General features: G+C 34.3%; 1 protein-coding gene across 2 annotated transcripts; it reads left to right on the top strand.

The window, feature by feature from the left end:
- Positions 1-10,290: 10,290 nt before the first annotated feature.
- Positions 10,291-21,363, top strand: LOC122587321 (clathrin heavy chain 2-like). Of its 2 annotated transcripts, XM_043759455.1 has the most exons (30): positions 10,292-10,592; positions 10,974-11,178; positions 11,518-11,606; positions 11,710-11,788; positions 11,898-12,025; positions 12,998-13,096; positions 13,185-13,293; positions 13,468-13,547; positions 13,629-13,856; positions 13,933-13,998; positions 14,686-14,802; positions 14,884-15,081; positions 15,170-15,286; positions 15,408-15,467; positions 15,642-15,728; positions 15,836-15,919; positions 16,001-16,135; positions 16,214-16,276; positions 16,349-16,453; positions 16,553-16,665; positions 16,768-17,020; positions 17,108-17,244; positions 17,322-17,600; positions 17,846-18,848; positions 19,370-19,855; positions 19,938-20,108; positions 20,195-20,380; positions 20,464-20,586; positions 20,684-20,794; positions 20,897-21,363. In XM_043759455.1, exons 1-30 carry the CDS (start codon positions 10,548-10,550, stop codon positions 21,050-21,052), a joined length of 5,112 nt encoding a protein of 1,703 aa, XP_043615390.1. In that variant the 5' UTR covers positions 10,292-10,547; the 3' UTR covers positions 21,053-21,363. The 2 variants fall into 2 exon arrangements, with proteins under 2 accessions (XP_043615389.1, XP_043615390.1); XM_043759454.1 differs by having other exon boundaries at positions 10,291-10,592; positions 16,214-16,453.
- Positions 21,364-22,644: the final 1,281 nt, after the last annotated feature.

Below are 22,644 nucleotides of genomic sequence, written 5' to 3'. Positions count from 1 at the left end.
ATTTTTTTTACTAGAATTCCATTAAATTCTGTCAACCAAACACATAACATATTTTCAAATTTCAATTCCTTAAACAAATTCCAATTCCTTTAAAAACATTTTGTGAACCAAACACCCAAAAACGTTTAAGTATTTGATCTTTGTCAACATATTGAACAGAGTTATGTGGTTCAAATTTTAATTACCTCATGTTTTCTTGTGTGATGCCGGCACAATTAGCCTTGTTGGTCATGGAACAATAATACTCCAATCAGATTTATTGTAGTGATGGTAGTAATTAGTGAGTTATAATATTAGTTAGCTGATTTAACTCTTTGCAGCTATAGTAGTTTGGTCAGACTAGTTGCATATTTGCATCCGCAAATCAGCTTTAGAAAACACCAATTCGTAAGCTACTAGTAAATGTCAATACGTATTTAATTATAGATTTACCAGACATGTGTCCGCACGATACAGTAGTAGGTGGCAGCGACGGGTGGTGGTGGCGGCGATGGGGATGGGGATGGCGGTGACAGTAGCGGTAGCGGCGACGGCGGTGCCAACAGCGGTGACAGTGTTATTATTGGCTCAAAAGTTTGTTGACTCATAAAGTCAACACTTAAATTGGCTCAAAATTTAAAAAACTTCGTAATTAGCTCAAAGTTGAAATATAACACTATTCTTTATTATAGTACTCGTAATATTTATTTTACTCCTTTATTTAAAGAAAATAGATTAAACTAAGGTTGTGAAACTTGTAATAATAAAATCCATGGCAATACTTAGAAGTGAGAACTACATAAAGCCTGGTTAAATGGCCTTGTAGAAAACCCACATCGATGTGTGGTCTGATCCTAAATCATGTGGGCTGTACTGTAGGTGGCATTGTGGCAATGCTTGTTCCTTGAGTCCTAAGAAAGATCTGGCTTCCGTAATTGAAAGTTGTTACGTGGGCCTAAATGCCCAATCTGATCTCGTCACTTTACTAATTCGAAATGAATTCCAATTACATTATACACCAGACTACGAGTAGCAATTTGATTGGCCATACAACACATATATTTCCAGTGCCAACAATTTAGTAAGAACAAAGATATACTCTGTAAGGTATGTTTAACCAAATATGAATGGGTTAATTTGTGACCATGACTTAAAAAGGGACAAGGGACCAAATTTCAGCAATTCAGTTTCTTCTTCCTCCTCAAATCTCAACCACTTCAAAAATAGACCACTCATGTAATTTTTCCGTTTGAAATATAGCTAAGTGTAAAGCTAAACATAACATAAACGGGAGTAATTAGCCGAGCTCGATCTCGACAGCCTTTTTGGAAAGTTATTTGAACTCGAGTGGAGTTATTATATAACGTACCGGGCCTAAACTTTTGAATAATCAAATTAAGGCGCGTTTGGTTCACAGAATGTTTTGGGAAGGAATGAAATCTTTCAAATGAATTGGAATTTGAAAGAATGTTATTTGACGGAATGTTTTTGATTTTTTGAAAATTCAAGTGATGGAAGGAATGAAATTCCTTCCTCCATCCCCAAGGAATGGAGATTCCATCAAATGATGGAATGTTTACATTCTTATGGAATGAGATTCTCTCTTCTTTGTGCAACCAAACGCACTAAGTGTCACACCCCACCTTAGCCAGAATCGTAGGATATGACGAAAAGAAATAACATAGCACATGGAATTTATAATAGAGTTATACTAAATGAAATCTAAATAAATGTGATTCCCACAAGCGGGATAAGTCTAGGCAACACGCCTCAAATAGCAAAAGAAGTGGCAAATAGTATTGAATGTTCAAATGCAATCTAGGAGTCCATGAAGGATCTCTTTACTGGTCTTCCTACAGTCCTTATACTCAGTCTCCTTAAGTATTGTTATTACCTGAAAATGAATGCTCGAAAATGTCAACATAATGTTGGTGAGTTCGTAGTTTTAAAGGAATACAAATGAATTTGTTGTGCATGATATATGAGGTTTGGACAATAGTGTAAATATAAACATGTAGCAGCATGTATGCAATCCAAATACTGATCAATGCCATCATAGTTATCCAACAACACAATCCCCATCACTCATGCCAACAACTCAATCACACACTGTAATACCAACAACTACCAGCTGGAGTATATAGTTGGTCGATAGATTTCAAATAGTCTTCAATAGATATCAACAGACATCTATTGCATCATAGAATCAACACAAACAAGCTAGCATACACATTTCATAATTACACGTATTTGTCCAAGAAAACAAACAAGTTTTGGCACAACTAGTAAAGAAATGAAAAGTGTTTTGAGCATCATTTTTCCCCAAATAAATAAAATATAAAGGGGCCACGAAACTCACCTCAATCAGCAAGCAGTTGTGTAAAGTCCAAAAGATCACTGGAATCTACACAACATATACATGTACAAGCTACAATTATTGGACATGGTCAATAACCGTCCATTGTAACCCGCATTTGATGAAATACACATATGGCTACACTCAAAGTATTCATAAAATGATTTGTCATATTTTATTAAGTTACAAGTCATATAACTTAATGTAGAGTATTTGTCTTGTTGATTAAATTCTACAAACTCATATTCACTGGAATTTTCGGTAATTTTATCAATTTTTATTCTGGATCACCCGAACTAACCAAGTCCTTAAATTTTTACCACAGTAACTTTTATGTGTTAGATACTTAAATGAATTTTTACAGAATTTATTTTGTACTTGAACTATTTTTAAAAATTCGATAATTACAGACTAGTTAATAAATTCATTGTTTGCGCGCAAAAAAGTTTTATAAAAGTTAAGGGCCTTCGAAGCTTCAAAAAAATCCAAATTTTTACTGTACAATCTTAACATCTTAAAAATGTTTCTGAAAAAAAAATAATCTTCCATTTCATAAAATCGACCAAGATATGACTATTTGAAGTCGACCTAAATCTGTTCTGAAAACTCAGCTTTGCGCAGTTTTGTTATAAAATTCGTTTGACAACCTTAAACTTCATATTTTGACACGAAACCACTTCCACCAGAAAGTAGACTTCCTGACATTAATTTTAGACACCAAAAACGTGACTTAACCATCTTCCATGACCAAGATACGACCTTTCAAAGTTAACAAACAGAATCTGTCCAGATTCTGAAATAACTCAAACTTACTGTTTTAAAGACTACTACAACTAATATACATATAAAAACTTTTAAATCTTTCCAACACCTATTTACATCTGTTATTATGATTTCCATGCCTTCATAATTAGATTTCTTTAATTACATTAATTATTATGATACAATAAATACGTAGAGTTTTAACATTAATATGATTTATACTTCAAGCTTTTGATTTAACCCTAAAAAAAACTTTAATTCATTATTATAATTTTGTCATAATATGTATTCATCAAATAGGCTACTTATAAACAAAAGATCAATAAAAAAAATATAGTTATATATATGAAAACATAAGTAATTTACCCCAAGATTGATTATCACTCCTTAGATACCAAAATCCAAGAGATCTTTAGGATTAATACTTTTGTTAAAATAGATTATGAAACTTTGATTCTTGGGGTGGCATGTAGATCGATGGCAGCATCAACAAGGGAAAATTTGTTTTAGTGTTTTTTTTTGTAACTAAAAATGTATATATATATTTGTAGAGAGAAGTATTTGAGTTGGTTTAGAATTAAGATCAATAATTTATTAAAGACAAGAGTTCTAACTAAGTTATAATTCTTTGTTTATTATAAGGATAAGTGTTTTAGAGTTTGAATGTAATTAGGATATATTAATATATAATTTAACAAGAGTTCTAATAGAAATACAACTTCTCTTTACTTGTATTAATTATAAAAATTACTTTGATAATTATTGATTTTATTCACCAAAATTCTACACTTGTTATACTATATTTGCACATTGACTAGTCAAGAAATTTGAAATTTAAGTTAGAGGCTATAATAAAGTACCGATTTTGGTGACGGATGTCACACTAAGGAATTGAATTCAATTTCAATTTCATCAAATTCCATCAGATTTTGTGAACCAAACACGACCTAAGTGTTCACTTGAAGAAACAAAGCACAAAGTCTTAAAATATATTATATAATGACACTAGCTAATCAATTTGGGTTCAACACGAGCCGCTTAATTAAAATTTAAAAATCAAAAACTATGTATGTAATTTGTTGTCCATCTATAAACCCTTATAAAACATATTGAAACTTTATTTTAAGTAATTTAAGCATTTTTTTCAATATCTCATATTACCCCTAATTCATACATTACCTCTAATTCTATATCTTTAAATACAATCAGACAAGTATCCTAACATGATATAACACACGGTAACTTCTTGCTCTCCTTCCTATTTACACACACGCATATCAATCTTCCCTCACTGTTTTGTATTATCATCAACGTTTAACGACCGCAACGCGCACGCACCAACCCTCGTATATTACAAAACATTTTGGATTTTTATTTATGGTATGTCTTAAGAAATTAAACATATTTTTTTCTCAAAAAATCTCTTTCAGCATTCTAATGGTTCCCAAAATACCCCTCCACACACTACAACGCTAAATTAACATATCTACCGTTATAACAAATTGTCACTCTTAAAACAAAATTCCGCTGTAACGCGCGGATACTATGCTCGTACATTATAATTTGATATGACGATAGCAACATATTTGTAAAGATAAACATTATTAAATTAAACTCATTAGGATAATAAAGAAGTAAAAAAAATAACTAATGTAAAACAATTGTAGATATGAAATTTTAAAAATAAAGAGTTGGGATATATTCTGATCGTGGTGGAGCCTAGAGTGAGCGGACAGAAGACCCGCGCCTTGACAAGGCTGTTGCCCCTCCTTCCACCCGTAGAGAGAGCCGGAGTTCGATCATTTCTCATTTTAATAAAAAAAAAATAAGGTAACAAAGTAATATGAAAAATAGTTTTTGAAAAAAAAATAAAAAATTATGATCATATACTTTAAAAGACAGCTTAGGAAAAAGTGTTGACATGTCATGTCAGAGAAAACTTTTAGAAGCAATTTTGTTTTATTATATATAAAATAAAGATTATATCAAGAATAAAATGGTAAAGTTAACTTTCTTACTTCTTAAAAAGACAATTTTAATTGGTAAAATTTATTTGTTTCTCAAATTTTAAGGGGTAAGGGTGCAGTTGCCACAAATTGACACTTTGCTGAGATTTGACTTTTTTTAATCCAATAAGAAAGTGTCATGTTTTTTTGCCAATTTTTTGTTAAAAAGTAGCCAAAATAAATGGTGTAGTAGTGCTAAAAGAGCCAAAACTTACCAATATTTTATTATTAAATAACTAAACATTACATTTTTTTTAAAAACATTATCCTAAAACTAAAATTACAATATAGGGCCAACCAAACGGCGGATCGTCAGACTCCATATTACTGTTATCATCATTGCGGTGGATGCATTCATAGTGTTCATGGGAATTCGTCTTCTCGTCCGGGGGGGGGGGGGGGAGTCGCGTATTCCTTTCCCGGGTCTACTTAGTCGACGCTACCTTTCCAAAATAAAACGTGTTCAAGCGTCCTCGCTAATGTCACTTCGGCGACATTAAGTTGTATATGTGTTTGGTCAAACCAGGCGACCTTCTGTTGCAGGTATGTACCATACTGGACATCGAGCTCGTTATAGTGAGCTCAACGTTCGTGAATTTCGACAAGGTGAACAATCTTTTGAGCTTGTATGTTGTCTCAGAGACCTAACAGCGGTTTATGCTTGTCATCGTCAAGCATGTGGGCTTGCATCGAGTTTTTAACCTCAAAGACGGTCATAGGTGGCCTGTAATTTGCCATGACTTCAATGTTGATAGTTTATATTTGTATGTTGTATGTAGCTTGATGAATGTGTAGTATGTTTGTTGATGATGGTTTATACATAAGTTAAAAAATGAAAAACAAAATTGCACGCTCCAACGTTCACTTGAATTCAAAAAAGGGTCAAATATAGTCACGTGGACATAGCCCAACGTTTACTTGCATATGCCAAATATAACTGATCACCCTTGCCGATACAAAGAGTCGATGTTTGCCGATGAATATGGTACAAGGAAGCCAAATAACCGATGCAAGCAAAAGAAGCAAGCCGATTGAATGTGCCGACTGCACCATTGCCCATAATAGGTAAGGAAATAATAGAATGAGTTTGATTAGCATTTAGATTCTTTAGCTAATAACTTCAAATTTTGAAGAAAACAAAAAATCAATATCATTCTTTATAACATATTCCAACCTCAAAAAATTAAAACCAATTAATCATTGGATTTAAAGTACTTATTTTCATTTCCATATCTTAAAAAGAAAAAAATAATGGTTGGGAACCTTCTGGTTATTGATACTTAAAGCGTACACGACATAAAACTCATGCCCAATGACTCACCATACTCACATATGGATCACAAAGCATAGTTTCTCCATTTGCTTTTGACAATATTTGAACATGTGACTTGCAACCTTGATCGGTGAGTCCATAGTTATATAGTGACGGTACCGGTTGATCTGTATTTCTTTATAAGGTATTTTGCTCTCCTTAAGCATTTAAATTTTGAAAATACCTAAATGTTTCTCTACTATACACTATCTATCATTTATCTCATAAATTACTTACAATACATTTTTAACAAACAAACCTTTTTTTGTAAACCACATACCATACACATATCTCGTTGCTGCCTCTACGACCACCTGACCACTACCATCACCAGTCGCCACCATTTTCGTCATAAATTATTGCCGCATTGCATTACATGGATAACTTGCTAGCATACGGAAACTCATTTCGAATTTCTAACATACAGGGGCGGTTCTCTTTGGGGACTAGTGGGGGCTTGGACCACCGCTGTTATTTCGCTTAGTAGTACTAATATATCCCGTATTTCATATAAAATTTTTTATATTTATTAAGTTGGCCCACAAGGATTATTTTTTAAAATAACTTTTGATATGTTAAATAAACTTAATAGTCCAATAAAATTTATCTTTTTAGTTTTTATAATCCACAATTTACTTAGTTCATTCATAATTATAAGTTTTATCCCACAATTCACAATCCATGTAACAAGGTCTTCATCCCTTTTTTGAGTTTTAGGCTCCAGCAAAAGCTAAAATTTATTTTTTTTTTGTTTTTATAACCCACAATTCACTTAGTCTATTCGTAATTTTATGTTTTAGCCCACAATCCACAATCTACATAACAATGTTTTCCTCCCACACCACAATTAATGCCTTTTCTCTTTGTACTTTCATAAGCCTTTATAGTGTTTTGTTGATTAGAAACTATGTATTGATAATTTGAATGAAAAACTTAGATTATTAGTGTTTTTTTTTTGACCCTACCCAATTTAGTTTATTGCATGATCATAATATAATATCCGGAATATAACGATGAAAAAAAAAAAAGAAAAAATCTAATCCCCACCGCTCAAACTTTGAAGATCCGCCAATGCTAGAGACACCTTTTTTGTACTACTACGAACCAAGGCTTCACTAGGCGGCTAAATAGAAAACACCACGCAAAACATGGTCAATAAATGATATACGGATCAAGTGAGTAAGCAGATCGCACCACCCAACTATTTTTTTATTTCACCACACGTCTTTTTCATGGGGTGTTAATCACCAAATTGTAGTAAAACAATAAATAATACGTAAATACAATAGTTTAGTTTACCCCCTCATTGTAGCTATTATTTGCATTAGAAGCTCAAAGCTAATACTTTATTCATGTATGTATCTTTTATATAACGAAATCGTAACTTGAATTTTGAATCTTGGCAAAATCGGGTACTAAAACACCATATTTACAAGAGCGATTTTCACGTTCTTCATTTGTAGTTAATTTCTTCTAACAAATACATTTGAGTAACATCTTGTACAATTAGAATAAGGTTTCGCTTTTTAATTTAATTTATTTTTTTACATTATACATGCGTTATATTTATGATCAATAAATCATAATTTTGTTTAATCCAAATATGTATATTATGTTGTATTAAAATAACTAAAGTTGAATACAGTAAGTTATATGTAGGTGGAACTCTTGAAAGATATGTAATGATCAATAATATGTCTAGTTAATTCGACCTAAACCCGCTTTAAACCTGTTTCATAAGCGTTCATTTTTTCATCTTTATATAATGCATAACTTATTTTGGAATTCCTAGACGAGTAGATATACAAGACACTATCCAAAGAGAAATGATATTCGTATCATTTTTTTTTATGAATGTACCACAACTGTACATTATCGGCTTATACAGTCAGCTATACAATTTGTAGATTATGATACATTAATCAAAATTGGTGGTATGAATATCACTTTCCTTATCCAAATATGACCCAAGATGATTTCATCCAATAGTCTTAAACCAATTACTTATTTATGTGTAAATCTTTTTCACATACTACCAATTTGACTTGGTAGTCACATGTCTTTAAAAAATTTATCATGTTCAAACCTTCTTAATTAAATATCTTAAAGGTGATTAAGTTAATGGTTAATAAAAATAAGAATCCCAACATTATATAAATCTCACTTCAAAATTTGTTAGTTATTGCCTATGTGGCATGCTTAAAAATGCAAGAAAGCCCAAAAATCATTACAATATTGCTCCTTGGAAGGTCTACGGATTAGTTACTTTTATAAGAAGTTCAAATTTTCGAAAACGGATTAGTTATACTTTCAAGAAGTTCAAAATTTCAAAAATTTGAATATGTAACCGTTCGTGTATTGCTTGTGGCGGTTACTTCCTTGCATGTCTATGTCTATATAAGGCCACTTCCATTCAGTTTTAAGGCATTTCAACACGTAAACACATAACAGATCAATTTTAGCATGGCTTCACTAAACCATGTTTCAATTAGAAATTTGCGAAATAATAAGCCATGTACGATAACGGTTAGAATTTGCGTCTATGGAAGCAACCTTTATATGGAGATGTTAATAACATAGGTAGTATTGAGATGATCCTGATGGACGAACATGTAAGTATTCATTGTTTGTGAATTTTTCTTTTTTGATTAGATTACTTTTTAACATAACTTTCTTTCAAATTTATAACTAGCTTTTTAACATTTTAATGTATAAACATTTTCATTTTGACAGTTTGATAAAGTGGTTGTTGTTGCAACAATCAGTTTTATTCCAACCGACCAGTTATGGTATTCAATGGAATGTGTGAACTGTTCTCAAGAAGTTAAGTTGACCGATCTCTACATGGATGCAATCGACATTATTGATGCTTTAAGGGACAACAAAATGTGGATTTGTTGTTCATGTAACAAGGAAGGAGTTCTCATCAATCCTACGTATATATTTATATTTCATATTAAAACTCTATAATCATTAAGTTGTGTGGTAAAATCGTATCTCTTTTTTTTGGTAGGTTTAATGTGCAAGTTAGGATTGTAGATGCCACTGGTGCTATTGGAGTTAAAATGAATGATCAACAAATTTCAAATCTTATACAAAGAACAGCCTATCAAATTTGTGATGAAAATTATGAGGTATATTTGGTTTATTTTAGTGTTAAATAAGACTTTTCTATGCATTTTAAGTCATTTTTTAAAAAATGGTCATTAGTTGTAATAGGAGTACATTTACTTCGCTACATGCATGCTTGAACTGGTGTTAAAGAAATTATTTAAGGTTATAGCGCATCCACGTGGGTCTATATATCAAAGTGGGGGAAATTCATAATACCTATCACATCCAGATAACCAACATAATCCTTCTTATATGCGCCTACTATGGGCAATCCATTTTATAATTTCTCTCCGGCGTGCAATGTACGCATTTTAAGCTCTCGTGTATCATTAATAAATCCCAAGGTATATCTAGCATTCTTCTTCTTTAAATTAATCAACTCATAAGAATATTTTTATTATGTCCAACTCAATTATATTTATTCATTGATATAATCTTAAAATAAAGTTTAAGAAAAATTATTTAGGGTTGTCCATGCATCGCACGAGGTCTAAGCACTAGTAATGAATATATCTAAGTTAGACTGTAAACATCGACTAAAATATACCATCCTTTCCTCGTAACTTGACTAGCCAATATTAAAAAGTTTTGTGTCATTTTTGTAAATGTAAAACACCACAAGCTTTTTTCTTATTAGTTTCATACTTACACATGTAAAGAAAAAAAATAATAATGACAATAAAATAAAATAAAAAATAAATAAAAAGATAGTACAACAAGTAGTGGTAGAAAAAACCGAAATACTTCCCATTTCTCCATCGAAGAAGGCATCTTCACACACACACACACCCTGTGTTTTTCTTTCTGTAACAACCAAATCACTCTAATTTGCCTTCTCACCAATTTCCACTATCAATCAAAATCAAAAATATTCAAATACTCTCTCTCTAGATCTCTCACTCCAAGAGATCAAATCCCTAATTATTATCATTATTATTATATATATATATACATATAGATACAGATCACAACAACCGCATCTGATCCGTCGTCGTTTTGATCCCCCCCGTCCGTCACCATGGCGGCTGCTAACGCTCCGATTACTATGAAAGAAGCTCTCACGGTATTTCTCTTTCTCTCTCTATATCTACACACACACACACACATATATATATATATCTACATAGAGTATATATAGATTTATAGATTTACACTATTATAGTTAAAAACCTAGCTCTGTATGTATAATTGAGCACCATTCCTGCTGTAATTTGCACTTTTAGATAGTGAATTGAATTAGCTTAGTCGGTTTTCGAGCTTCTTCGATTCGATTTGTTAGAATTGTAGATATATAGTAGATATATATATATACATATATTTTGTGTATTTTTAGATCTGTTGAATGAAATGAATTGAAGTGTAGCTAGTAGTGATCTAGTGATTCGGAGGATTACTTGTTTGATTTTTTTTTTTTGAATATGTTGATTTTTTTTTATTGTGGCAGTTATCGAGTATAGGGATCAATCCACAGTTTATTACGTTCACTAATGTAACGATGGAGTCGGATAAGTTTATATGTGTTCGTGAAACTTCGCCTCAGAATAGTGTGGTGATTATCGATATGAACATGCCAATGCAACCGTTGAGGAGGCCAATTACGGCCGACTCTGCTCTTATGAATCCGATTTCCAAGATTTTGGCTTTAAAAGGTATACTTATGTTCTTTTTTGTTAGTTTGTGATTCTATGAACTGTTTGGTGATGTTATTTCTTTAGTGGAACTGGCTTGCTCTTCGATAAATGAATTGATAAACTTAGATCCAGCCTATCTGATCTCTGTAATAGGCTTATGCTTTGCCAAACTTAGAACTTTAAAACCGTTTTAAATCAGTTTTTTAATAACTTTGAAATGTAATAGATACTTATTGATTCTCTTGTAGCATAATGTACCAATAAAGATGCAACTTTTAATAGGTCTCTTAGAAAACAGTGAAGTAACTCAGTAAGTATTTAGGTATATAGCTAATCAACACTGTATTTTTTTTAAAGCTCAACTTCCCGGGACAACTCAAGATCACCTACAAATATTTAATATCGAGATGAAAGCGAAAATGAAGTCCCATCAGATGCCTGAGCAGGTAATAAGTTTTTTTAAAATTTTATTTAGTGATTTGCAACTTATCTCCCGTTTATTGCTAAAGTTGACTTTTATGTGATTTTTTTTTGCAATTGTATCTCCAGGTTGTGTTTTGGAAGTGGATTACACCTAAAATGTTGGGAATGGTAACCCAGACCTCAGTGTATCATTGGTCAATTGAAGGTACATTGCCTTTGTTTTCCTTAAGTAATATGACTCGTTACTTCTGTTTTGTATGTAAGTTAGAGGTACCGGATATTGCAATTTGGTCAATCTATTTTTTTTTGCGCAGGTGATTCTGAACCTGTGAAGATGTTTGATAGGACAGCCAATTTATCAAACAATCAGATTATTAACTACAAATGTGATCCATCTGAGAAATGGTTGGTGTTGATTGGAATTGCCCCTGGCTCACCTGAGGTTTGTTGCTATAGTATACTCAGAGTTATATTCAATCATATTGTGAACCTTATTTTTTCTTTAAACGTTATTTCCTATTCTTATTAGTGTTTTTTTAGTGTAACATTTATCTTTAAGGGTTGCTAGTAGATATGATGTCCACTTATGTTTGACTTGAGTGAAACCTTCATTGTTTGTGTTTTTTTTGGATTGCATGTTCTGTTCTACACTGTATCTCTTCTATTTCAGTGAATAGACCAGGTATGACCGATGTACAGCTTTAGAAGATCTTCTTCTTTCAATAATGTGTGCACAATTGCACATATATAATCTAGGATTCTTCATGATTATAGGTTGCTATGCTTAATTTGGGTTTTGATGTTCAAGGTGATTTTTACTGTTGATGATCATAAGATGCTGTGCATCAACATTTCTTGATGTCGTTTAATTGCATATAGGCCAGATGAGAGTATGATATAGTTTCTTTGACTGCACGTAACTGTATATGTGACTGCCCAAGCTTTCATACTAAAGAAATATGAAGGGTAAATATGGCTTAGATTTATATCCTTGTTTGTTTTAGCTTGCTTTCATTGGATACTACCTTTATGTAGACGTGATGCTGCGGGCTTGTTCACTTTTCATGTTAAACAAGAACCGTGTATTGGTTCTTGGTGTCATCATCACGTACCCCTTTTATGCTGCTATAGGCTTGTCTAATAAATGTTCTTTGTTCAATTACTATTTTTATGGACATGTTCTCGAGGCAGGAGATCCATATATGATTTATAGGTAGATAGTAGACTTCTGGATAGGTCAATAAATTTGTCACCTGGTTCAGCAACTTAGGAATATTTCACTATCATGATTTTTCATCTTCGGTAATTGTAAATCTCAACATTTATAAGTTGACGCATTATCAAGCATGATGTGCAGTAGATTGGTATTTGACTTTCTAGCTGTCATAACATCCCTATGCCTTTAATTTTACAGAGACCCCAGCTAGTCAAAGGAAATATGCAGCTGTATTCTGTTGATCAGCAGCGAAGTCAAGCACTTGAAGCTCATGCAGCATCATTTGCTTCCTTGAAAGTATGATTTTTGATGTTATATTAAAAATACTTGGAAACCATATATAAGTCAGTGCATCGATATTGATCATTTATTATTATGTCTCCAGGTTCCAGGCAACGAGAATCCTTCCATTCTCATTTCTTTTGCAACAAAAAGTTCTAATGCTGGACAGGTTACATCAAAGTTGCATGTCATTGAGCTTGGCGCCCAGCCAGGTTCTACCCTCCACACATCTTTCATTCATAACAGTTGCTTTTTGTTTGACTTGTTAAATTTCAGTCTTTTTTTTTAGTCCTGAAAATTGTGGTGTCTTCCTGTTGCTGCTCCTCTTATGTAGATATAGTTCTCATCTAATAATTTCCCCTTTTCAATTGCAATTGGTTGTGCAGGGAAGCCCTCGTTTACCAAGAAACAAGCAGATCTATTTTTCCCTCCCGACTTTGCAGATGATTTTCCTGTTGCCATGCAGGTACTTTTTGTTTTTGTTATTTTTTGAGATAGTGGGGTGCAAGTGCAATGTGATTAAGCATATTTGTTTTTGAATTTGCAGATATCCCACAAGTATGGTTTAATTTATGTCATCACCAAGCTTGGGCTTCTTTTTGTATATGATCTTGAAACCGCTACTGCAGTATATAGAAACAGAATTAGCCCAGATCCAATTTTCTTGACATCTGAAGCCTCATCAGTAGGGGGCTTCTATGCAGTTAATAGACGTGGACAGGTGCTACTTGCCACTGTTAATGAATCAACAATCGTGCCATTTGTTAGTGGACAGGTAAGTTTCCAAGCTCTTCCATCAATAATTGACATGTAAATTTAGCTTTTGGCTTATAAATTTGACGTGCTTGCAGTTGAACAACTTGGAGCTTGCTGTCAATCTTGCCAAACGAGGAAATCTACCTGGTGCAGAGAATTTGGTAAACTTGCTTAGTCTGTTTGAATATAGTAATGAGCTTCCAAAGTCGAGTGAATGAATTTTTTATACGTGTCTTCTGCTATGATTAGGCCTGTTTTACTCTTATATTCCAGAATCATAAGTGAGTATAGAAATGAAATATGAATTTTATGTACAACACAAGAAGTAGAAGTTAATATGCTCTTAATATCTAAAGTTACAATCATTGAAATAAAAACAACCGTAGAAGTTCTGGCATGATAATTACAGCTATCATATGTTTGTAAGAGCCTTGAGTTATCCCGTCTTCTCGCGTACATCTGTGTTAAAAAGGCTCGCATTCCTGGGGTATTCCGAACAGGGAAATCTCATCCATTTACATGTTAAACGTTACAGCTAACTAACGTAATTTCAAGAAATGGACTATTCAATATGCTGTGATGGTTACGTATAGCCTATCCAGAGGACCAGAGTTGAGTCAAATTTGCATGTGCCGCATGTCAAAAAGCTTAATGGATTCTGAATCTCATGGGATGAGTTTCATGGTTTAATATGTCATGAATAATTTTATAAATCGACCCCCATGAAAATACGATGTATACTGGCAAAAAACTACCTAACTTTTTCAAGATTGCAAATGAATGCATATAGGTTTTATACAGGTATTGTCATGTAAAGTTATTGACTAATTCACATATTTGTATCTCAGGTTGTTCAGCGTTTCCAAGAATTATTTGCCCAAACCAAGTACAAAGAAGCTGCCGAGCTTGCTGCAGAATCTCCTCAGGGTATTCTTCGTACACCAGATACAGTTGCAAAGTTTCAGGTATCTACATCTCCTATTGTAATAATTTAATAAAACTTCTTTCTGTATTACTCTGTTTAACATGTATGCATTCTATTGAAGAGTGTACCTGTGCAAGCTGGACAAACACCGCCATTACTGCAGTACTTTGGGACCCTTCTGACGAAAGGAAAACTAAATGCGTTTGAATCCTTGGAATTATCCCGCTTAGTTGTTAATCAAAACAAAAAGAATCTTTTAGAGAATTGGTTAGCTGAAGACAAGCTGGAATGTAGCGAGGAACTTGGAGACCTTGTGAAGGTATCAAGTTCAAAAAGTCAAAGGTTTTGGGTTTACTTGCATCAGCAAATTGTCCTTGTGTTTACCATTTCTTTTCCTTCAATTGTAGACTGTGGACAATGATCTCGCATTGAAAATTTACATCAAAGCCAGGGCAACCCCAAAAGTTGTAGCTGCTTTTGCTGAGAGAAGGGAGTTTGACAAAATATTAATTTACTCCAAGCAGGTAAGCATTACTCTTCTTGCTTTACTTTGTACGCGCTACCCTATAGATAATATGCTTTCTGTGTAAATAGAGTTTCGATATTCTCCATAGTTTGCATCAAGTTTTTTCTGAATTGGCGCAGGTTGGGTATTCACCTGATTATTTGTTCCTTCTGCAAACAATCCTTCGAACGGACCCACAGGTATTCTATATTAACGCTAGTAGATTTGTGAATAATGTAGCTGCTAGTGGAGATGTGTAGGTTATCCTTTGATTCATCTTCTTCACCAGGCATTAAAAAAGCTGTTTCTTTAGTTTGGGGTTCCATATTTAAACTGCTTGGAAGTAGGATTGGTAACGCTGTTGCTTTTTGCAGGGAGCTGTCAACTTTGCTTTGATGATGTCGCAAATGGAAGGAGGTTGTCCTGTTGATTACAACACCATCACAGATCTTTTCCTTCAGGTCTGTTTGCTATGTTAATAACGTTTTATCTTGCACAGTTTCCTATAATTAATAGAAGTAACTTCCTTTTCATATCAATTTTAAATGCATGCCTTTCATATCTTCAGAGAAACTTGATACGGGAGGCAACAGCTTTTCTTTTGGATGTATTGAAGCCTAATTTGCCGGAACATGCTCACCTCCAAACGAAGGTTACATTCATTTGATGGTAAATCACTACTATATACCCATTTAGGATAGATGTAGCCTCACAAGTTTATTATTACACACAGGTCCTTGAAATCAACCTTGTAACATTCCCTAACGTTGCTGATGCGATATTAGCTAATGGTATGTTCAGCCATTATGATCGGCCTAGGATTGCTCAACTTTGTGAGAAAGCAGGACTTTATGTCCGAGCCCTTCAGGTTGGCTAATGTCCATAAAAAATGTCTTTCTCGGAAGCTGTATCATCTGCTTGATTGACACACTGCTTCATTTTGCAGCATTACAGTGAATTGCCAGATATTAAACGTGTCATTGTGAATACTCATGCAATAGAGCCACAGGTTTGTCTCACTCAACTTGTCTACTATGTGGTTTTTAACAAGTACGGTACCCAATTGGATTCCTTTTTTCAGTCTCTTGTAGAGTTTTTTGGAACTCTATCTAAGGAATGGGCACTCGAGTGCATGAAGGATCTTTTGTTGGTCAATTTGAGAGGAAACCTTCAGATAATTGTTCAGGTAACAATGACTCTTTTTATTATATGGGTGGTTATTATTAGTTTAAAGTCAAACATGAGGAGTGTTGTGCAATGACTGGTGCAATTGTGTGGATTGTAGGTTGCCAAGGAATACTGTGAGCAGCTAGGTGTTGAAGCATGTATTAAACTTTTTGAGCAATTTAAATCATATGAAGGCCTTTACTTCTTTTTGGGGTCGTATTTAAGTTCCAGGTAATCTACCAGATGTTTCAGTGTATATTATTATACTACTTAAAATTTTTTGATATATTTTTTGTTCCATTTATTTGCATACACTAACACTCATCTTCACAGTGAGGATCCTGATATACACTTTAAGTACATTGAGGCAGCCGCAAAGACTGGACAAATTAAGGAGGTTGAACGTGTAACAAGGGAATCAAATTTCTATGATGCTGAAAAAGCCAAGAACTTCTTAATGGAAGCCAAGCTTCCTGATGCAAGGCCATTAATCAATGTGTGTGACCGTTTTGGCTTTGTTCCTGATCTCACTCACTACCTCTATACCAACAACATGCTTCGCTATATTGAAGGTTATGTTCAAAAGGTATGGTTTTTTCAAAGATTTCATTTATAGTTCAAATTAAATTTCTAAAGGCTGGTGTATCCGAGGGATAATGTGGTATTTGCGCAGGTTAACCCTGGAAATGCTCCACAAGTTGTAGGACAGCTTCTTGATGATGAATGCCCTGAAGATTTCATTAAAGGTCTGATCCTATCAGTTCGCTCTCTGCTTCCAGTTGAGCCTCTTGTTGATGAGTGTGAAAAGAGGTTGGTTGTCTTTCACGCTGTTGTGCTTCACGTTTGTTATGTTAGTTTGCATCCTTATATTATTTACTTGTTTACAGGAATCGTCTTCGATTACTAACTCAGTTTTTGGAGCATCTTGTAAGTGAAGGAAGCCAAGATGTCCATGTCCATAATGCTTTGGGTAAGATTATTATAGATAGCAACAACAACCCAGAGCACTTCCTTACCACCAACCCATATTATGATTCACGTGTTGTGGGGAAATACTGTGAGAAGCGTGATCCCACACTTGCCGTCGTTGCGTACCGCAGAGGGCAATGTGATGATGAACTTATCAATGTAACAAACAAAAATTCTCTGTTCAAGTTGCAAGCAAGGTAATTAGACTTGGCAGTAAATTATTGCTTATTACCTTAATTCCAAATACAGGATTGGTATTTGGCAAAATTATATATAAGTTTATATATATTTATATGATATTTTTTCCTGTAAATAAACATAGTTTTATATTATTAGTTATATTTATAATATAGGTCCTCAAGTGTGACATTTTAGATATTTGATTCACAGTTATACATATAAAATTGATAGTGCCACCTAAGTTTATACTCTTCTGTAATAGGTATGTTGTGGAGAGAATGGATGGTGATCTTTGGGAGAAAGCTCTTAACCCGGAGAATGAATATCGAAGGCAGCTCATTGATCAAGTTGTTTCTACTGCTTTGCCTGAGAGCAAGAGCCCCGAGCAGGTTTCTGCTGCTGTTAAAGCTTTCATGACTGCCGATCTTCCTCATGAACTAATTGAGCTCCTTGAGAAAATTGTTCTCCAAAATTCTGCTTTCAGTGGCAATTTCAATCTTCAAAACTTGCTTATCTTGACAGCCATTAAGGCAGACCCATCACGAGTTATGGATTACATCAATAGGCTAGACAATTTTGATGGACCTGCTGTTGGTGAGGTGGCTGTAGAAGCACAGCTTTATGAAGAGGCGTTTGCAATATTTAAAAAGTTTAACTTAAATGTTCAAGCAGTCGATGTTTTGCTGGATAATATCCAAAGCATTCCACGAGCTGTTGAATTTGCATACCGTGTTGAAGAAGATGCTGTCTGGAGTCAGGTGGCTAAAGCTCAACTCAGAGAAGGACTAGTGAGTGATGCTATAGAATCATTTATTCGTGCTGATGATGCTACTCATTTCTTGGATGTTATTCGTGCTGCTGAGGACACAGAATGTTACCATGATCTGGTGAAGTATCTTCTGATGGTGAGAGACAAGACCAAAGAGCCAAAGGTGGATAGCGAGCTCATTTATGCATATGCAAAGATTGATAGATTAAGCGACATCGAGGAATTTATCCTTATGCCGAATGTTGCTAATCTTCATAATGTTGGTGATCGTTTGTTTGATGAAGCCTTGTATGAAGCTGCCAAGATCATATATGCTTTCATATCCAACTGGGCTAAGCTGGCTGTTACACTTGTGAGGCTCCAACAGTTTCAAGGTGCTGTGGATGCAGCTCGTAAAGCAAACAGTGCTAAGACGTGGAAAGAAGTTTGCTTTGCTTGTGTTGATGCCGAGGAGTTCCGTTTGGCTCAAATATGTGGGCTCAATATTATAGTCCAGGTGACACCTTTTATCGTATTAATATCTAGAGGATATTTCATATTAATTAGTGTCTTTATTTCTACCTTGGTTCAGACGGGTGCAAGTGGAGGGGATATATGGGTGGGTCTGATATCGGCTGAAAACAAGTACCTTTTTAGTACACGAGTCGTGCCAGGTCGACACATTTTTTTTTTTAATGTGTCAAATTTGATTGCAGTAAGTATATCATTGCAACTATAATCTAGTTTTTTATTGAGGCTTTATGCATAAAAGCTATTATGGGCTACTTTTGACTAGGTTCATGTTTAGCCAATGTTTTTCTTATATTTTACTTATTCATTAGAGACAAAAATTTAACCCGAATTGACCCAAGTAAATGGAGCAATGAGCTAAAATTGCGGTCTCTACTGCAATTTATGTTTTGAATGTTTGTATTTTATATTTAGAAGTTATTACATGGGGACTCTTACATATATGCTGGCGATCATTGTTTTTTCAAGTAGTATTTCAACGCTTTTTTTTTCTCTGAAACTATGTAGGTGGATGATCTGGAAGAGGTCAGCGAATACTACCAAAACAGAGGATGTTTCAATGAGTTGATATCTCTAATGGAGAGTGGTTTAGGGTTGGAACGGGCTCATATGGGGATCTTCACTGAGTTGGGTGTTCTCTATGCTAGATATCGTCATGAGAAGTTGATGGAGCATATAAAACTCTTTTCAACACGTCTTAACATTCCAAAGTTAATTCGTGCTTGTGATGAACAACAACACTGGAAGGAACTTACCTATTTATATATTCAATATGACGAGTTTGACAACGCTGCCAGCACTGTCATGAATCATTCTCCGGAAGCTTGGGATCATATGCAATTTAAGGACATTGCAGTTAAAGTGGCAAATGTTGAACTCTATTACAAGGCTGTTTACTTCTATTTAGAAGAACACCCCGACCTTATCAATGACGTTCTCAATGTCCTTGCGCTACGTGTTGACCACACACGTGTTGTGGACATCATGCGTAAGGTTTGTATCTTACCCAACCATTTCAGTCATGCAAATTTTAGTTTTTTTTTTTTGTATTCTATTCTGACTGTATGAATTACAGGCGGGTCAACTTCCTCTTGTGAAACCATACATGGTTGCAGTTCAGAGTAATAATGTATCTGCTGTGAATGAGGCACTGAATGAAATATATGTTGAGGAGGAAGATTATGATAGATTACGTGAATCTATTGATTTGCATGATAACTTTGACCAGATTGGGCTTGCACAGAAGGTGAGTTCAGTTAGATTTTTTTCATTGTACCACGTTGTGGCTCTTCTGGTGTGCACGTTTTATATACGCTTTGTATCTTCTGGCAGATTGAGAAACACGAACTTCTTGAGATGAGACGCGTAGCTGCATATATCTATAAGAAGGCCGGTAGATGGAAACAGTCTATTGCTCTGTCAAAGAAAGACAAGGTTTACAAAGATGCAATGGAGACTGCCTCACAATCCGGGGATCGTGAACTTGCTGAAGAGTTGCTTGTTTATTTCATTGAGCAGGTTTTCTAAAATATTAAATCCTTGTTGGAGTTTTCAAGTTTAAAGACTTCCCCACTTAATAATTTAATCTATTGCTTTTGCAGGGAAAGAAGGAATGCTTTGCTTCATGTCTGTTTGTTTGTTACGATCTGATTCGCCCAGATGTTGCTCTTGAGCTAGCATGGTTGAACAATATGATTGATTTTGCCTTCCCATATCTGCTTCAGGTGAACCATCTACAACATATCTTGTTTTGTCGTTTTCCTTCTCTCCTGCACTTGGCATATTAACTTACCTTGCTAATATCTATTTGTTCTATGGCAGTTTATCCGTGAATATACTGGTAAGGTTGATGAACTTATCAAGGACAAGATAGAATCAATAAAGGAAAGCAAGGCAAAGGAGAACGAGGAGCAGGACATTGTTAAACAACAGGTTTTTAATCCTTTCATTCTGCTTTTCTTGTTGATCTATTGATCTTGCTTGTAATTTGAAAGATCATCAAGGTTATTGATGTTCTCCCCTTGTAATTTGCAGAATATGTATGCTCAGCTACTCCCTCTTGCACTACCTGCTCCACCGGGTATGGGTGGCAGCCAAATGGGTGGAGGATATGGTCCACCACCACCCATGGGCGGAATGGGGATGCCACCAATGCCACCATTTGGGATGCCGCCAATGGGCTCTTATTGATTGACGTGCGACTTTAGTGAATAGTGGCGGTTGTTTCTTGCGTATGTGGGTCTCGTTTTTGAGGAAAGGTAGTAGTTGTTTGATTTGGGGGAAGATGGATTAAATTTGTTATAATTGCGACTAATGGTGTTTTCTTAGTGTGGATATGTTTTCATTGTAATATTCTTTGGGTCAATAGTGTCATATTTTTTTGCAGCTGGTAGGGCAGCAAAATGAGTATAAGGGTCAATTGTGTAATGTGTACCAAAACAAGGGGTCGATAGAACGGATATGCAACATAAACTGGTTTCAACATGTATTTCTTTGTTTTCCGGATTTTGTTTTATTTTGTTTTAATTAAATTGTATTTTGCCCATAATTGAACTTTACAATTTTAAATTCTCAATGAACCATCTGTTTTGTGATGTGACATCTAGTATGATTAACTGCTTGTTTGACTTGGTGACTCATCAAAGATTATGTCGATTAGTCTTATAAGACCTTAAAGTGGGATGAGGATCCTCTCAAATAATTGTTCTATTAAGTTGATGTGAGAAGATGAAACTAATGAAATAAGAATTGGATTCCGAGTAAAAACCTCACATATTCTTGCACCAATAGAAATCATAACTTGATAGATCCATTCTTTGTTAACATGATAGGATCTTTATCTAAAAAATTGCTTTGTATGAATGATCTCACATGAATGACCATGTAATAAAGTTTTAAACTTTGCGGTAGTTTCTTAAAAGAGGAATTACTCAAATTTAAAATAATGTACTATATATTTTTTTTGTATTATGTTTTAAATCTGGATTTGCAGTGTTCGAACTACATCATTTTAATTTGTGATGCAATTTCTATGTCCTAAAGTTGCTATGTAAGGTCTCGAGTGTTTATGTTAAGCCTTTTATTCACTTTCTTTTCTCAGTAACTGTTAGAACCCATCTAAAGCAAGAGAAATGCTTTAAAAGTCGTCATGCCTCACCAATTTCCCAGCAAACGTGTACCTAGGTCGACCATTTAGGGTAAAGGGTGTTCTTGGCATGTGACAAGCGGCTCAAAGAGTTCCAACTTGAGCTTCCCATTGGAGGTAAGGGTTTAATCCAGTTGGATAGTTATGGTTTGTTTTGACCACAAAGTTTAATTTAACACAAATAATAGATATGGCTAAAGTTTCTAGGGCTAAAAATATTTAAAAAGGAGATCAAGAGATGAGAATTTGGTGGCTGCTGGAAGATTCATTGCTGCAAAAGTTAACAACATTTCTATCTCTCATCTATTTTTTGCAGATGATGTTATTATTATTGGAGATTAGTCGGAGCATAACTTGGAAACTATCAGAATCGCCTTGAAACTTTTTTTTCTAGCATCGGGATTGAAAATTAGTATCCAGAAGTCTTCTATACTTGGTGTTGGTGTGAGTAGAGACGAAGTTGTTCAAATATCTTCTAAAGTGGGCTGCCAACCAGAATTTTTTCCATTCAAGTACTTAGGAATCCCGATAGGCCAGTACTTCAATGACAAGATTGAATGACTAAAGAGAGCTCACTGAAAAGTTTTCAAAGCGATTGTCAAGGTGGAAGGCAAGTTTATTATCGATTGGGGATAGG

The sequence above is a fragment of the Erigeron canadensis genome, chromosome 2 (assembly GCF_010389155.1).
Source record: "Erigeron canadensis isolate Cc75 chromosome 2, C_canadensis_v1, whole genome shotgun sequence".
Classification (NCBI taxonomy): Eukaryota; Viridiplantae; Streptophyta; class Magnoliopsida; order Asterales; family Asteraceae; genus Erigeron; species Erigeron canadensis.
This window is presented reverse-complemented; position numbering and strand designations above follow the sequence as displayed.

Coding starts and splice junctions, on each gene's coding strand:
- LOC122587321 (XM_043759454.1), top strand. CDS start 10,548: ATGGCGGCTGCTAACGCTCCGATTACTATGAAAGAAGCTCTCACG. Junction 11,607..11,709: donor CCCATCAGATGCCTGAGCAG/GTAATAAGTTTT, acceptor TTGTATCTCCAG/GTTGTGTTTTGGAAGTGGAT. Junction 17,601..17,845: donor CTGTTCAAGTTGCAAGCAAG/GTAATTAGACTT, acceptor CTTCTGTAATAG/GTATGTTGTGGAGAGAATGG.